This window comes from Cebidichthys violaceus, unplaced genomic scaffold (genome assembly GCF_023349555.1).
Source record: "Cebidichthys violaceus isolate CVI_PGR_0920_01 unplaced genomic scaffold, fCebVio1.0.p SCAF_13, whole genome shotgun sequence".
Lineage (NCBI taxonomy): Eukaryota > Metazoa > Chordata > Actinopteri > Perciformes > Stichaeidae > Cebidichthys > Cebidichthys violaceus.
Window position 1 is genome coordinate 9,851,112 of NW_027176296.1, and position 18,371 is coordinate 9,869,482.

The window sequence follows — 18,371 nt, forward strand, 5'->3', positions numbered from 1 at the left end:
TCACGTCTTTTGAAAAGATCAAAGCCATTCATAACATTATTTTTGGCATTGATGTTATTCTGGCTTTGATATTGTTTCAAACTGGTAGTACTAAAAATAATAATTGGTTCAATCTAAGAAATAATGACAAGAGAAACAGAAATGATGACAAGAGAAACAGAAATGATGAAAAGAGAATGTTTATATGATGTGGTGTTAGATACCATGGAAGAGGTATCTAACCCTAAACAAATGTTTACTGCTGCACAGATTCCTGAAATCGTGGAGCTATTTAAGCAAGCAGATGTAGATGGAGGTGGAACACTGGACAAGGAGGAATTTTGTGAAGGACTGAATGATGTCTTTGGTACAGACAATAGAGACGAACTCACTGCCTTGTTCCACAAGATTGACACAAACTGTGATGGAACTGTGGACCTTGGTGAGTTGCTGGAATTCCTGCTTTGTAAATATGAGGTTTCAAAAGGCTTAGATCATGGATATATATTTCCCAAAGATATCAAATTGACACATTTGAATCAAGGTAGAGCGATTGTTCAAATGCTATTCAGTCCTGACAAAGAAGAAGAACCCGGATATGAATCTGCTGTTCAAAAAAGATCCATCAGGACTTACCAGAGAGGTCAATACATGTCCATCAGCTCGAATGCCATTTTTACCTACATGTCTGACAGATTTGACACTTCATGCCAAATTGAAGTCAAAGCAAAAGGAAAGGGGCTTCCATATTCGCATGATAAAATGCTCATAAATGGCATGGTGTACATCAAAGAACTCAGACAGGTGGCGATCTCCACTTCTCAAAATGAAATTGTGTTCTATTCTTGCATGGAAAAGTCCTTCACAGTCAGTCACCGTTTATTTGTAGACGACACAGTGAGTGCCATAAACTATGGGTCCAATGGCACTAAAGCAATGTTATCCTTAGGGGATGTAAAAGGTTATTTGTATGTGTTGATCTCATACAATGTACAGAAAAATGGCCTCTTCGGCGAAAAAACATTAGAGGATGGACTCTATGAGCGGCCTTCTCAAGATTTTTGTGTTTCAACGCTGTTAAAAGAACACTCTAAAGACTTTCGATATGTTCAAATCCACATCTTTGAAGATATCTGCAAACAGATCCAATACTTTCCAAACATTGACTCATTGGCCATCTGTGGTAAATCATCCAAGACAATGGTCCTTGTTCGCCTACCCAAGATAGACAAAGCTAACTTCCGAAAAACCGCCTTTACAAGCCCTTCAGATAAGGCGTTTTTCACCTGTGTTGAATACTCCCCTTTGACTGAGAAACTGGTGACGGGTGGTACAGATGGTTTACTGCGTGAGTGGTATCTCCACAACACCATGTCATGCAAACAGTCATTACCAGGACACGTCAAACCCATCACCCACATTACCCTAAATCACAAAGATAATGTTTTCGTCACTTTATCTCAGGACAAGAATGTTCGTGTGTGGTCCGAAGACGATTTACTGCCTTTGCAAAGCATCCAGGTTCAAGGCATGAAAAATGGCTTCATCGCCAGTATGTGTTATAACACATACAACAATGAGTTAGTCCTGGCTAACACCAAAATAGGATCCTATCTTGGAAGAGGAACAGATGTTTTTCAACATGCATTAACATCCCATGACAAGCCCCTGTGCTGTGCGCTGTATCACAGCCTTTACAAACAGGTCATCTCTGTTTGCCAAGATGGTGTGGTGACCGTGTGGGACATCTCAACAGGACAGGTCGTCTCACAGTTCAAGGTAACTCCAGATAAGCATGTGGGGCACACTGTCATTGCATTTGATGAACCGCAGCGCAAACTAATCACAGTTTCTCAGGATAGGAAATTGAAATTCTGGAACTTTAACAACGGAACATTACTTTCCGTTCTTCCCTTTACCCTGCCAAATGAGGTGACAGGTATTGTCTGCTTGAACAATAGGGTGTATGTGTCGGTACAGAACTCAAACATCATTTATGACCTGCATGTAGAGGGCTACGACAACAGGTCTTTTAGCCACCAGTATTTAAATGATATTTCCTCAATAACTGTTGACAAAGAAAGACTTATTACTGCCTCCAGCAATGGGAGTATTGTCATCTGGGATGCTGATCATGGCAAGGCGCTCAGCTGGATGACAGGACTGACAGGGAGTCAGCCCAATGAAACGAATCCTGAAAAATCGAGAAACAAGATAGACCATCTAGTGTGTCTGACAAAAAGGGAGGTCAGAGAGCAAACAGCCACACTGCTGACTTCTGCAGATGGCTACATATGTGCCTGGTCTGCGAATATCTACGGAGGTTTGATAGCAAAGTTCAGGGCAGTGGATAAGGAAGGTGCCGTCATTACCACCATGTCGACTGACCTCAAAGAACAGATATTACTGACTGGGGATAGTACTGGCAAGATTTGTCAGTGGGACATTGCACATTTTGGGTTCAGAAAACAGGCAAAGGAAGAGCCATTTGAGGATATAAATGGGTGCCGCGTGTCATTGGCTCAACCTCCTCTGTTGGGCTCCTGGCAATGTCACCTTACAGAGGTGGTGAGTGTTCAGTGTGACCACAGTTGTAAAATAATCATTACTGCGGGCTTGGACCACTACCTCCACCTATGGCACAACACAGGCTCCCACATAGGTGTCTTTGGGAAAGACAAATGGAGTGATTCGGATCTCCGCTTTCAGAAGAATGCTGACCAGGAGGAGGCAGCAGGATCAGCCACAACATTGACAAGAAACGATAAAAAGTCAATCGTCCCAAAGTCAACACGGTCCCCATCACCAATACCAAACTTTGATCATCTCTATGACAAAATTGACAATATATGCAACCAATTTGCAGAATTCAAAGACACACCATGTCCACCAAACACCTTGCCAGGCAAGCAGGAGACGAAGCAAACATCAGAGCATGTACGCTTTCCACCCACCCGTGATAGGGTTCAGGTCACCCATCATCAGACCCAGCTCAAGCCACAGCCGCCTCAGACCCCGCTCATCAGAGGTAGCGCTGACCTTAAACAAAGTTCTCCCCAAACATTAAATCAAACAAGGTCCAAATATGGACGTGTGCTCAAGATTCGGCAGGGAGACACGTTCAAAGACAGTGTCCTCACACCATGTCCACCAAACACCTTGCCAGGCAAGCAGGAGACGAAGCAAACATCAGAGCATGTACGCTTTCCACCCATCCGTGATAGGGTTCAGGTCACACATCAGACCCAGCTGAAGCCACAGCCGCCTCAGACCCCACTCATCAGAGGTGGCGCTGACCTTAAACAAAGTACTCCCCAGACATTAAACCGCACTACGTCCAAATATGACAGTGTGCTCAAGATTCGGCAGGGAGACACATTCAAAGACAGCGTCCTCACACCATGTCCACCAAACACCTTGCCAGGCAAGCAGGAGACGAAGCAAACATCAGAGCATGTACGCTTTCCACCCATCCGTGATAGGGTTCAGGTCACACATCAGACCCAGCTGAAGCCACAGCCGCCTCAGACCCCACTCATCAGAGGTGGCGCTGACCTTAAACAAAGTACTCCCCAGACATTAAACCGCACTACGTCCAAATATGACAGTGTGCTCAAGATTCGGCAGGGAGACACATTCAAAGACAGCGTCCTCACACCATGTCCACCAAACACCTTGCCAGGCAAGCAGGAGACGAAGCAAACATCAGAGCATGTACGCTTTCCACCCATCCGTGATAGGGTTCAGGTCACACATCAGACCCAGCTGAAGCCACAGCCGCCTCAGACCCCACTCATCAGAGGTGGCGCTGACCTTAAACAAAGTACTCCCCAGACATTAAACCGCACTACGTCCAAATATGACAGTGTGCTCAAGATTCGGCAGGGAGACACATTCAAAGACAGCGTCCTCACACCATGTCCACCAAACACCTTGCCAGGCAAGCAGGAGACGAAGCAAATATCAGAGCATGTACGCTTTCCATCCATTCGTGATAGGGTTCAGGTCACACATCATCAGACCCGGCTCAAGCCACGGCTGCCTCAGACCCCGCTCATCAGAGGTGGCACTGACCTTAAACAAAGTTCTCCCCAGACATTAAACCGTATTACGTCCAAATATGACAGTGCGCTTTAAAACAGTTTAAAGCACGTGATGTGATTCAAATATGGACTGTTGCCGGTTTTTCTCCGGGTACTCCGAAAAATTTACATTTAAAAAAAATAAATGTAAATGCAAAAACAAATCTGCAACAAACAACACTATTTTAAAACACGTGATGTGATTCAAATATGGACTGTTGCCGGTTTTTCTCCGAGTACTCCAAAAAATGTACATTTAAAAAAAAAAGAAGTAAATGTAAAAACAAATCTGCAACAAGCAACACCATTTTAAAACACGTGATGTGATTCAAATATGGACTGTTGCCGGTTTTTCTCCGGGTACTCCGAAAAATGTACATTTAAAAAAAAAAATGTAAATGTAAAAACAAATCTGCAACAAGCAACACCATTTTAAAACACGTGATGTGATTCAAATATGGACTGTTGCCGGTTTTTCTCCGGGTACTCCAAAAAATGTACATTTAAAAAAAATAAATTTAAATGTAAAAACAAATCTGCAACAAGCAACACCATTTTAAAACACGTGATGTGATTCAAATATGGACTGTTGCCGGTTTTTCTCCGGGTACTCCAAAAAATGTACATTTAAAAACAAAAATGTAAATGCAAAAACAAATCTGCAACAAGCAACACCATTTTAAAACACGTGATGTGATTCAAATATGGACTGTTGCCGGTTTTTCTCCGGGTACTCCGAAAAATGTACATTTAAAAAAAAAATGTAAATGTAAAAACAAATCTGCAACAAGCAACACCATTTTAAAACACGTGATGTGATTCAAATATGGACTGTTGCCAGTTTTTCTCCGGGTACTCCAAAAAATGTACATTTAAAAAAAATAAATTTAAATGTAAAAACAAATCTGCAACAAGCAACACCATTTTAAAACACGTGATGTGATTCAAATATGGACTGTTGCCGGTTTTTCTCCGGGTACTCCAAAAAATGTACATTTAAAAACAAAAATGTAAATGCAAAAACAAATCTGCAACAAGCAACACCATTTTAAAACACGTGATGTGATTCAAATATGGACTGTTGCCGGTTTTTCTCCGGGTACTCCGAAAAATTTACGTTTAAAAACAAAAATGTAAATGCAAAAACAAATCTGCAACAAGCAACACCATTTTAAAACACGTGATGTGATTCAAATATGAACTGTTGCCGGTTTTTCTCCAGGTACTCTGAAAAATGTACATTTAAAAAAAAAAATGTAAATGTAAAAACAAATCTGCAACAAGCAACACCATTTTAAAACATGTGATGTGATTCAAATATGGACTGTTGCTGGTTTTTCTCCGGGTACTCTGAAAAATGTACATTTAAAAAAAAAAAATGTAAATGTAAAAACAAATCTGCAACAAGCAACACCATTTTAAAACACGTGATGTGATTCAAATATGAACTGTTGCCGTTTTTTCTCCGGGTACTCCAAAAAATGTACATTTAAAAAAAAAAAAAAAGTAAATGTAAAAACAAATCTGCAACAAGCAACACCATTTTAAAACACGTGATGTGATTCAAATATGGACTGTCGCCGGTTTTTCTCCGGGTACTCCAAAAAATGTACATTTAAAAAAAAAAAATTATTCAGTGCCGACAATTGTATTGCAACATCTCCCATTTGTCTTGTTATGTTTCAAGCCAACCAGGCTGTATATTTTGTTAAAACTTAAGTTTCAGTTCTGGTTCACGGTGAACATTTAAAAAATGTTAACACTCTAAAGTTATCTTTAGAATTACCTTAGCTAAATCATGGAAAGTACTTCAACATGATTAAACTGCTTTCTTTAAGCAATAAGCAATTTTGTTGGTCCAATATAATTTACTTTGGCCGGATCTACTTAATTTATTTGGGTTAGTCCAACCTATTTTACTTGGGCCGGATTAAATTAATTAATTAATTTGGGTTAGTCCAACTTAATTGGCTATTGTATTTTTTACTAATGTAGAATTAGTCAAACCAACCCTATTAAGTTGAGTTGGACACAACCCAAGTAAATTCGTTGAACCAACCCTAATAAATTAAGTTGATCCTACTCAAGTACTTTAAGTTGGAGCAACATAAATGTTTTATGCTTAAAGAAAGCATTTTAATCGTGTGAAAATCCTTTCCATGATTTTATGAAGTTTGTTGAAAGCGTCGTTTTTTTGAGTGACGTTGTAGCCAGCTAGGGAATGTTAACATCAACATGGCAAAAATAAATCTCCTGAGATGAGGTGAAACACAGACATCGGACCTCCATCTCTGTTAAACTGTATAATGAGACAACATGTCAGTGAGTTTTATAATAAACAATAATCAATTTGTAAGAAATTGTACCATTCAATTATGTAATAAACATCCAGAATCACCTGTCAATTCAATTGATTACTTTATTTATTACACATTTTTATGTGTAAAAGTATACAAAAGTTACGCTTTCACCTATTTTCAAAATTCAACTTTTAACACACTTTAAAATAATTGTACTGTAGTATACTTTCAAGAAATATACTATAAGATACTTTAAGTGAAAGTTCTATGCAATTACTTAAAACATTATTCAGTGCCGACAATTGTATTGCAACATCTCCCATTTGTCTTGTTATGTTTCAAGCCAACCAGGCTGTATATTTTGTTAAAACTTAAGTTTCAGTTCTGGTTCACGGTGAACATTTAAAAAATGTTAACACTCTAAAGTTATTTTTAGAATTACCTTAGCTAAATCATGGAAAGTACTTCAACACGATTAAACTGCTTTCTTTAAGCAATAAGCAATTCTGTTGGTCCAATATAATTTACTTGGGCCGGATCAACTTAATTTATTTGGGTTAGTCCAACCTATTTTATTTGGGCCGGATTAAATTAATTAATTAATTTGGGTTAGTCCAACTTAATTGACTATTGTATTTTTTACTAATGTAGAATTAGTCAAACCAACCCTATTAAGTTGAGTTGGACACAACCCAAGTAAATTCGTTGAACCAACCCTAATAAATTAAGTTGATCCTACTCAAGTACTTTAAGTTGGAGCAACATAAATGTTTTATGCTTAAAGAAAGCATTTTAATCGTGTGGAAATCCTTTCCATGATTTTATGAAGTTTGTTGAAAGCGTCGTTTTTTTGAGTGACGTTGTAGCCAGCTAGGGAATGTTAACATCAACATGGCAAAAATAAATCTCCTGAGATGAGGTGAAACACAGACATCGGACCTCCATCTCTGTTTAACTGTATAATGAGACAACATGTCAGTGAGTTTTATAATAAACAATAATCAATTTGTAAGAAATTGTACCATTCAATTATGTAATAAACATCCAGAATCACCTGTCAATTCAATTGATTACTTTATTTATTACACATTTTTATGTGTAAAAGTATACAAAAGTTACGCTTTCACCTATTTTCAAAATTCAACTTTTAACACACTTTAAAATAATTGTACTGTAGTATACTTTCAAGAAATATACTATAAGATACTTTAAGTGAAAGTTCTATGCAATTACTTAAAACATTATTCAGTGCCGACAATTGTATTGCAACATCTCCCATTTGTCTTGTTATGTTTCAAGCCAACCAGGCTGTATATTTTGTTAAAACTTAAGTTTCAGTTCTGGTTCACGGTGAACATTTAAAAAATGTTAACACTCTAAAGTTATTTTTAGAATTACCTTAGCTAAATCATGGAAAGTACTTCAACACGATTAAACTGCTTTCTTTAAGCAATAAGCAATTCTGTTGGTCCAATATAATTTACTTGGGCCGGATCAACTTAATTTATTTGGGTTAGTCCAACCTATTTTATTTGGGCCGGATTAAATTAATTAATTAATTTGGGTTAGTCCAACTTAATTGACTATTGTATTTTTTACTAATGTAGAATTAGTCAAACCAACCCTATTAAGTTGAGTTGGACACAACCCAAGTAAATTCGTTGAACCAACCCTAATAAATTAAGTTGATCCTACTCAAGTACTTTAAGTTGGAGCAACATAAATGTTTTATGCTTAAAGAAAGCATTTTAATCGTGTGGAAATCCTTTCCATGATTTTATGAAGTTTGTTGAAAGCGTCGTTTTTTTGAGTGACGTTGTAGCCAGCTAGGGAATGTTAACATCAACATGGCAAAAATAAATCTCCTGAGATGAGGTGAAACACAGACATCGGACCTCCATCTCTGTTTAACTGTATAATGAGACAACATGTCAGTGAGTTTTATAATAAACAATAATCAATTTGTAAGAAATTCTACCATTCAATTATGTAATAAACATCCAGAATCACCTGTCAATTCAATTGATTACTTTATTTATTACTTTTATCAAATAAAAGAAAGCACTATTGTTTTGTGAGATTGTATTTCTAAAATAGCAAGTTATAATAAACATAAGTATTACACAAAAAATATCACTTTTTGATTAATTCATTAAATTGATTCATATCCTTGTGGTCCCTTTCACCTCAGTGTATTCCAAGTTTTCATGACCTTGTGCGTGGACTGTTTATGGGCCCTCCTTAGTGGGAGATACAAAACGTAATCTGGTTCAATTAAAGGCAGCAGCAAACAGAAAAGTCTTCAATCTTGATTTAAAGAAGCTGAGGGTCTCAGCAGACCTTTAATCTAAATAAATATTAATAATAAAATGACATATTCTCCCTTTGGTGTCGTGTAGCTTAGCGTAGCTCCAAACAGCTCCAAACACCAAGCCACTCAGTTGCAAATTAAAACGCACTCTTCCCCGACACTGTCAGCCAGAAATACCGTTTGTACAAATCCTTTTTCATGCTGGGTCAGGGCTGCTAGCTGTGGGGTTGGCCGATCCTTTGATGTCCAGCTCTTCCTGAAATGTCCTTCTTGAGAAATCCGTTTCTCCTCCTTCAGCCATTGAGTGTTAAATAAACAAAGCTAGGTAAAAAAAAAAAAGATTCTACACCAAGCAAAACGCAGAAAATGTCATAACTTCCATATCTTTGAACTTGAACTCTTACTAATACTAACTTCTGATAGTTGCTTCAGCTTCAAAACAGTCACATTAGCCCACTGACCAATCATGGCGCACGTTAATGCTGACGTACTTGTAAGCCAGCTAGAAGGCTCTGAGACATCAAAGAATACGCCCAACATGTCAAACTAAAGATCTGATTGGTTGAACACTATGACAATCAACAATAGCGTCCCCATTTACTTAAACTGCAAAGGGATTCACTTGTGAGTCTGCAGGCCTCGGGCCTCTCTTCTTACCTAGAGACATAGAGGTGAAATCTGATTGAATAAAAGCTCTCCTTAAAACAAGCTGTGCTGGAAGCAGCGCTGCAGGCTGGAAGCAGAGTAACAGAGGAAGACAGTAGCTGTGCAATGAGAAAATAAGATAATGGGAAAAATATTTTTAGAAATTATAATACATGTAGTGTATTTAGGAATAATGATTAAATTATAAAATAGCTATAACTTTGTGATTCTGTTTAGGCCAGCAGAGAAGGCTTTGCTGGCCCTGACCACCACTGGTACATCCCAAGTCTCTTAATTGTCATTTCCTCACTCCTCGATCCTCGCTTGAACCGGAAGTTGTTCTGCGCCGCCATATTGACGGCCGTCCCAAAGCTCTTATTTAGCTCGGAGGAGCGAGGATTGAGGTGAGAGGAGGGATCTCTGAGGAGCCATGAGCAAGGAGCCACGATAATAGGCTTCCAGGAAGTGTTTTAACGGCGGACACGCCTCCTCTTTGTTCATTAGTTATGTGATTGGACGCTGTAGCCGATCGGACTGATATTTTTCAACATGTAAAAGATGGATCGCAGATTAAACTCAAGCTTTATATTTGATATGTTTTCTGATTCAGTATCTGGTTTAAATATATGTTCATTGTAGACTGAACAACAAAAGGACCACAAACAACTTTCTTCATTTGTTAGAAAGATTTGTCTTTTCATGATCTGATATCTCCCTCAATAACTTTTATAAAGTATACAATTAAAGTCAGAGAGAGCTTTTTACATCATTTATCATCATTTCATTCAGTCATGTGAGGCTGTTCATTCCTGAGGGTTTGATGTCAATAAACAGGGTTTGATGTCCATAAACAGGACACAGTTTATTAAAGAGGTAACAGAGAAAACACCTCTACAGTGATGATTACTGTGTCGCTTCATGTGACACTTCAGGGGAAAGGACGACTCATGTCTCTTAAAACATATTTCCACGTTCCTCTCTCCTCCACGTATCCCTGGTGGGAGGGACTAAGACGCAAGGAAAGGACCCAAGTGAGGGAAACAGGGATGCAATTAAGAGACTTGGGATGTACCCTTGACCGCAGTTTTTTTTTTAGCGCCCCCTGCTGCTGCCTGCTCTCGTCTACTTTACAGGCTAGGCGGAGTTCATCAAGCGAGCCTAATTGTTTTCGTTTTTCCTACATTTCGAAAGTAAGTCAATCCTTTATCCCATTCCCCAGTGTCGACTCTCTCTATTCTGGGGAGAGACGCCAACAGGCTGTTTAAAGTCTGGGCCGGCAAAGCAGCCCCAGACTCTGTCTCCCCCTCCACCCTGAAGCATTGTGCTGATCAGCTGTCTCTAGTGTTCACATACATCTTCAACACCTCCCTGGAGACCTGCCACGTACCAGCCTGCTTCAAGGTCTCCACCATCACTCCAAAAAACCAAGGATCAGGACTTAATGACTACAGGTGACCGTGGCTAAGTGGAGAGCAGGGCCGTCCTTCAATTGACATCGGCTCCGCTAGTCGCATGTCAATGTGTCCTTGAGCAAGACACTTAACCACAAAATTGCTCCCGTAGCTGTGCCTACGGTATATTGATAGATACTGAATTGTAAGTCGCTTTGGATAAAAGCATCTGCTAAATGACTGTATTGTAATGTACAGGCCCGTCACCCTGACCACTGTGGTTATGAAGTCTTTTGAGCACCTTGTTTTGTCTCACCTAAAAACCCTCACTGACCCACTCCTGGACCCCAACAGCCAACAGGTCTGTAGACGACACAGTCAACATGGCCCTTCACTTCATCATCCAGCATCTGGACTCCTCAGGAACCTACGCCAGGATCCTGTTTGTGGACTTCATCCTGTGTATAATATACTTGTTTTAATATACTCTTATTTGTTTGTTTATTTAGCATATTTTTATATTTTATTGTAAATTTCAATATGTTTCTATTTTTATACCATGTCTTTTATACCTGTGTTGATTGTTTAATGTTATGCACCATCCACCTTGTCAAATTCTTTGTATGTGCAACATACTTTGGCAATTAAACGGTTCTGATTCTGATTATAGCTATTGTCAATAAAAATAAATTGACAGAGCTTAAGATTTAATTTACATCTGGGACTTATTTTATAAATAGCCATTTACCGTTTTGAAAAACTGAAAATCAAACATAATCACTTGTTATTGTGTAGGACTTTTGTCTGCCAATCAGTGCGCAGATAATATGTTTTGTGTGTCTAAGCTTTAAGAATAGGGCACAGCAATCTACGCAGCTCACTACACATGACAGGGAAACATCCAACCGGTCTCTGTGAGCACTGCCAGGCTGGGAGAAATGCAAAGACTAGGGATGAGAGGAAGAGAGCTGAATAATATACTAGAGTGGGGATCTAGTAATCTGGGAAGAAGGTGCTTTACAAACTTTTTGCGAGCAACGGGACTGATGGGGAAAGTTTAGTAGTTGGGAACATAGGAACGGATTGAAACCGGAAGATGGCAGTAATGTAACAAAACGGATGCAAGCTGCCGTTAAACACCACAGAAGAAGAAGAAGAAGAAGAAGAAGAAGAAGAAGAAGAAGAAGAAGAAGAAGAAGTAGGCCACCTTTACTTTTTTGCCACGGACCCTGAATGCACCGTGGTACCAGCTGCGGCCCCTTTAACTCCAATCTCCCGCGTTCCAAGTTAAGCGGAAGTAGAAAGCTTTCTTTTCTCTATTTAAGCGCGCTAACAAAGACTGGAAGTACACCTGCACTTTGTTCCCTGGACTCGAGGCCGTCTGTATTGTCGCTCTATTATCGTCCTGTAAAAATGCCGGAGGAAACGTCCACTGCGTCAGGCTCTGGGAGGTAAGACTCGCTTGTATTTTCTCACTGCAACGTATACGGGGGCAGCGCGGCTAGCTACCCTTTAGCTAGGTAACGCCGACGACCTTGCGTGGTTAGTAACGTTACTGGTTGCATGTTCGGTTGTACGTACTTGTCAATGGCATTGCCTATGCAACTAAAGTGACGGTTAACTGTACTTTATGGCGGCTGCAAACGCTAGTAACAAAGTCGACTATCCTCCTACTCTGTCGGTGGTTGCTAGCAGGCTAACAGTCGTTACAGTGCTAACAACAATAAAGTCCAGCAGTAACATCTCTACGCGTAGCCAAAATGGTATCGGTCCACAGTAAAAAAGTAAGGTGTGGACTCGGGGCGTGTTCGCTTGTGTTGTTGACTGAACTCAAGTCTCCCTTGACTCTCTCAGTGTGGAGGAGAGGCCGTGCTCCTCAGCAGCAAACAGGTGCGTATCCAGTTAGACAACTGCGCTTCATCTTTTGGCATTATTCAACGTTGGATTTATTTTATAAATATACTCATTTATTTATTTTATTTTCCTGCAGCTCCGTTGACGTCTTGGAGGAGGCAAAGAAGCTGATTGGCACAGGGAACAGGCATCTAGTGATGGGAGATATTGTGTCTGCTGTGAGTGTCTTCCAGGACGCCTGCGGCATGCTGTGAGTATAACTAAAGCTATGTTTTTCACAGAGTTGTGTTATTAATCTGTGGTATTCACGTATTGTCTCACGTATTGTCTGTGACAATGTATTCACACTTTCTTACACTTTTCTATTTAGGCTGAGATGCACAATGACCTTTGTTCAAATTGTGCGTCCGCTCTAAACTGTAGTGGGATTTTGATTATGTGACCGTAGTCTGTACCTTGATCACCACCCCCTGAACAAAACTTGCCCTTCAGTACTTGTGTGTTTATCTGCCAGGGCTGCGAAGTATGGGGACACTGCAGAAGAGTGTGGTGAGGCCTTCTTCCTGTGTGGGAAGTCCCTACTGGAGCTGGCCAGGTTGATGAACTTCATTGCTTACCTTTTATTAAAACGTAGTCCTACAATGTATTGGGTGGTCTTGCTATACAATTGAACTCGGCTACTGTGGCACTTTCTGTTCAGAATGATTCTTTTCCTCCGTGTGTTTTGGTTAGGATGGAGAACAGCGTCCTTGGTAATGCCCTGGAGGGAGTCCCAGAAGAATCTGAGGAAGAGGAGGAGCCCAGCAGCTCAAATATTGAGAGTGCCAACAATCTTGATGGTGTGTGTGTGTGTGTGTGTGTGTGTGTGTGTGTGTGTGTGTGTGTGTGTGTGTGTGTGTGTGTGTGTGTGTGTGTGTGTGTGTGTGTGTGTGTGTGTGTGTGTGTGTGTCCTGATTAAGGGGATGGGCTCAGCAGTCATTTCAAATGGGTATCTTCAGGTATTTAGACTGTTTCTGACTCACTATGAGGCACATGTAATTAATGGTTCTAGTTTGATGGGTCATGACAGTTTTGTGCATTAGTCTGAAGTGTTTTCTGGTGTCTTGTCTTTTAATTTATTATCTTAAGTCCCAGTGTGGAGAGGAAGCCAAGCAACAATTTATAAATGTGGCATTAGAATAAAACATAGGTCAGTTCAACTATCTAATGTGAACGCATTTTCCTCATGCCACTCTGGTGCAGAAAACACTAGAGATGACCTACGGAAGCAGGTGTATGATGCGATGGCAGAGAGGGAGAATACTGAGGCAGTTGACGACAAGTTGGAGTCTGAGGATGGAAAGGGCAACACTGAGGTGAAAAATGGTGTGGCAGGCAGACGTGATCTGAGTGGATCAGAGGAATCCTCCAATTCCCCTGTGGGTGGAAAAGAAACTGGTTCAGTCCAGAAGGCTAACGTGAATGGAGTTGAGAAGAGCCCAGTTGCTCTGTGGGAGAGTCCTATTGCGCCTCCTGTAAAAGAAGCTGCACTAGAGAAGGTAAAGGCTTCAGAAGATGAGGAATCCAAGCCAGAGGCCGAACAGGACAATGAGGAACCAGAGGGCAGTAGATCTTTGCATACTGAGCACTGTTTGTGTTGAAGGGTGGTGCACAATCTCGGTGTTTCTTTACATGAAACGGGGCTACATTAATGGGTATTAAGAAAGGCAAAGAGGAAACTCACTGTAGCACGCCTTTACTGCACATTAGGGAAACCTGTCTTTATTTTTTTAAGAACATTTGCCTTTAGTTGCTGCCTCACTCACACCATAGAAACATTATTACCTAGCCCGCTTTAATCATCCTCCTGTTGCTTCAACAGATGAGGAGGAGGATGATGATGATGATGATGATGATGATGATGGAGAGAAAAATGGACAGGAGAAGGTAAGGGCCCTACATGGAAGTCTAATTAACATGATTAGGAGTATTTTTATTTTGATGTATGCCGTCCTCGTCTCTTCAGGATGAAGATGAAGTTGGGAATTTGCAGCTGGCGTGGGAGATGCTGGAGGTGGCTAAAGTAATCTACAAAAGGTAGGGACGAGATGAAACTAGTGGCGCGAAGTCGAGTCAATCTGCATTTAAGTGACTGATTCATACTGAACAAGTGGGTTCAGGTACTTGAGACAAATTTTAACTTTTATAATGTTAATGAGGGCCCTGCTTGAGACTGAGAAGTGCACTAAATTGTCTTGGTTGTCTTATTTATCCCACAGAAAGGAAGGCAAAGATGACCAGCTGATGGCAGCCCAGGCATATCTGAAACTTGGAGAAGTCAGTGCCGAATCCGGTATGTTGTTTTTATTTATTTATTTTCTCTCTCTCTCAAAGACTATATTCTGACTTAAACTCTACATTATTCTACCATGGCGTCTTGTGGTATCTGACATTGGCCCATCAAAAAGGTTTTCTGTTCATCACCTCTCTAATACTTGATGCGAGTTTCTCAGGCAGTCTGTTTTGTGCTTTTCTTTTTCTCATTAAATAAATGTAAGCTTTTGTATGGGGTCAAATGATTGCATTCGGTTTAAAACAAAAATTGACAGACAAGTGACTCGTACACCGGTGTTTGAAATTGCTCAGTCATTATCAACATTTATCACTGGAGTGGCTCCTAGTGCCATTTTAGAGCAAGATGATAATAAGCAAGATAATAATAATAATAAAATAAGACATAGTTGTCCCACATGTTCCCTTCCCCAGGTAACTATCCTCAGGCGCTAGAAGACTTCCAGGAGTGTCTGGCCCTGCAGCTCAAGCACTTGCCTCCCCACAGTCGTCTGCTGGCTGAGACCCACTACCATGTGGCCACTACACTCTGCTACATGGATCAGTACAGCCAGGCCATCCAGCACTACAACAGCTCCATAAAAGTCATCGAGACCCGTCTGGGTAAGAGTTTTCTTTCTCTGGAGCATAGCTGCCGCTTTGTTGTGCACCCGTTATGGCAGCAGAGTGTCTGTGCGGAACCCTTTTTAATGCTTTAGTTGAACGTAACTGTCATCGTCCATGTACAGCCATGTTGCAGGATGCGATTGGGGCTGCAGAAGAGAAGAATGAGATGGAAGAGCTGAAGCAGCTTCTTCCCGACATCAGGGAAAAGGTTGAGGATGCCAAGGAAAGCCAGAGAACAGCTAGCGCTGCCTCCCAGGCCGTCCAGCAGACACTAGTGAGTACACAGGATGACGTATAACTCAAGGGTGAAAATCATCCAGAGCTACAACTATTATTGTAACATTAAAGAGCGTTTTTGTAAGTCTTGGCGGTAAAGTTTCTGTATCAAAAATCCACCAAGCTTATTGGAGCACAAGACAGAGCCACAAGCTTAAGAACCTCATCTGCTGCTCGGTAACAATCTCTTGCAGGGCGGAGCCTCAACCTCAGCATTCCTATGTGACAATGGCGGCCCTTCATCTTCAGCATTTGCCACAGCCAGCCAGGTAAGGACATTGCATTAGTGCATCTTAAAACCCTGTTTATTGTTATCCATGACTGAATGCCTTACAAACATAACTTTTCTATTTCAGATCCCAGTTAAATCGTGTGACAGCGCCTCTCCTTCCAAAGCGGTCTCTAACATCTCCCACCTCGTCAGGAAAAAGGTGAGGCCCACTAATCTCCTTGTGTGAGTTTTATCATAATTGCTGCCAATTTCACACTAGTGAAGGCTCAGAGGCCCAACATGTCTGATTTTTGCAGTCCATTCCACCTACGGAAATGCAACAATTTAATAATTGAGGAATAAAAACCTTGAAGGCTGACTCCTTGCTTACTAATCATCTGTATGTTGGAACTGGCCATGTACTTTATGTTGCAAGGTCCATGTGCTTGCCTGCTTTGGTTATGGCTTTTCTGTTCATGTCAATCTTTAGCTTTTGTGTGACTTCTGTTGGTTACCTTATTGTACTTGTGGCATGTAGGTGGTTGCATTGGGTTGATCTGCTTAATGCAGTAACTTAAGCTTTATCAGCTTTGTGTGCATGCTTCACTAAAACTGACTGACATATCCCCATCTGGTTACCCACATTCCCCTCGTCAGAATGGCAACATGTCTTTTTGTTAAAGGTTGTTTTGCATTGGATACAGTCATGCACAGAAGCGTTCCCCACCTTTTTGACTGGTTTTATGTTTCTACACAGAGGAAACCAGAGGAGGAGAGCCCAGTAAAGGACACTGATGCTAAACAAGCGAAACAGGAAGCCACAGTTAATGGCGCTGACTCTAGTGCCAGCAATGGAGTCCAGGAGGGAAAATCACAGGAGGCGAGTGATAGGCTCATGTCTTGTGAACTGCTGCGTTTCTAAGACGGCACTCCAAAAAGAGAGATTGCACTGTGACAATGTTGCCCTGCTTAGATGGAAGAGATGGCCAAATGTGCAGTAGTGGCTACTTGCAGATATGGTTCTTGTTGGAGGTCCGGCCTCAATTTTGGCTCTGGTTGTTTTTCTGCATATGCAAGTCGTCTGAAAAAGCCTACTCTCAACATCAAGGTCTACAATGAAGTTGGGAGGAGTCCTGTGTAAATTGGGGCTAAACACGGGATATAAAATGTGTCTGTGGCTGGATACAGGTCTCAGCAGAAGACCTGAAAGTGATTAGGTTTTTTTTTTTTTTTTTGGTTTTTTTTTATTTGTTCAAAATCACTTCTCAAATTAATTTGAAGTGGCTTTTATCTCTATACAAGCAAATACTGTTCAGAGTATTTGTAACTAGATCTGCAGCATTGCCTCTTACTGCTGTTAAAGGTTCACGTCCCTGTGAACTGGTCTATGTAACTGGAAGTGTCTTTAAAGTCTAGTAGGGGGGGAAAAAACCCCAGCAGTGGTGAGAGCTCTTCACAAGAGCCATGCAAGACAAACCAGCAACACTTTTCTCTTGAGATGATGGGCGCAGTGCTGAATCCTTGTGTCATTGTTATGTTAAGTGTTTTTTTTGTTTGTTTGTTTTTTCTTTTTTTTTCTTTTTTTTTCTCTTGCTTGTTTCTTGTAGTCGACCACCCAGTCAGCCTCTGGCGGGTCTTCAGCGTGACATCCTCGTCTCTTTCCCGATCTTCGAAACCAGCACAGCATGCCTGTCCAGCCCAACCACCCGTCAACACTTTTCTTTTTGTAAATAAGATCATTTTCATAGATTTTTGTCTGTCCAGTTTTGTATACTTGTAGTAAAAAATAATAAATATAAAAAAAATTGCAAATGCAAGTTTGTATCACTGAATTATTTTCTTTTCAGTCAGTTTGAGAAGAATTGACACATGCATTGTGATAGTTGGGCTCCCACACTGTAAAATTACTCCTTTATTCACACCCCTGAATCTTTACAATTTTTATATACCAAGCAATTTGTCGATAAATTCATGTTAATTAGTTGTAGCTAAATGTGCCAGTCTAACAAACTTAAAGCGCTTGTCAAAATGTACAGTTTTTTTTCATCAATTTGCTGCTACACATGTCTTTCATAACTATGCTTCTGCTGTAGACATTTGCATATTTTGTCTGCAACAAAAAGTAAATGCCGAGTGAAGAGCCTTCATTCAAACTTCCACAACAGATCATATGTTAGATGTTGATTGTGGAGACGTCTTCTGCATGGCATTCCTGTCCTGTTAGACTCTGACTCCTCTGTGGGTGGAGGGTTTTGGTGATCGGTGTAGGACAAAAAAAGAGCATTCATCCACTCCTATGGCGCAGAGCTGCATTTCCATGGATAGTCACAGGATGCAGGGTATACAAACGGCACTACAGTAAAGCATGTTTATTTAAAAAGGTTA

General features: G+C 40.6%; 2 protein-coding genes across 6 annotated transcripts; both read left to right on the forward strand.

Annotated features, from left to right (window-relative positions):
* The first annotated feature begins 165 nt into the window (after positions 1-165).
* Positions 166-11,910, forward strand: LOC137870601 (WD repeat-containing protein on Y chromosome-like). The gene is made up of 4 exons (XM_068708005.1): positions 166-4,042; positions 10,537-10,768; positions 10,967-11,069; positions 11,854-11,910. Exons 1-4 carry the CDS (start codon positions 166-168, stop codon positions 11,908-11,910), a joined length of 4,269 nt encoding a protein of 1,422 aa, XP_068564106.1.
* LOC137870439 (histone-binding protein N1/N2-like) lies at positions 11,858-17,803 on the forward strand. Of its 5 annotated transcripts, XM_068707699.1 has the most exons (15): positions 11,858-12,159; positions 12,563-12,598; positions 12,699-12,812; positions 13,077-13,157; positions 13,295-13,401; positions 13,805-14,164; positions 14,424-14,488; positions 14,568-14,638; positions 14,821-14,894; positions 15,308-15,496; positions 15,622-15,773; positions 15,970-16,044; positions 16,132-16,206; positions 16,744-16,866; positions 17,594-17,803. In XM_068707699.1, the coding sequence occupies exons 1-15, from the start codon at positions 11,942-11,944 to the stop codon at positions 17,630-17,632; spliced, it is 1,779 nt and encodes a 592-aa protein (XP_068563800.1). In that variant the 5' UTR covers positions 11,858-11,941; the 3' UTR covers positions 17,633-17,803. The 5 variants fall into 5 exon arrangements, with proteins under 5 accessions (XP_068563800.1, XP_068563799.1, XP_068563802.1 ...); XM_068707698.1 differs by having other exon boundaries at positions 16,744-17,803; XM_068707701.1 differs by lacking the exon at positions 16,744-16,866.
* Positions 17,804-18,371: the final 568 nt, after the last annotated feature.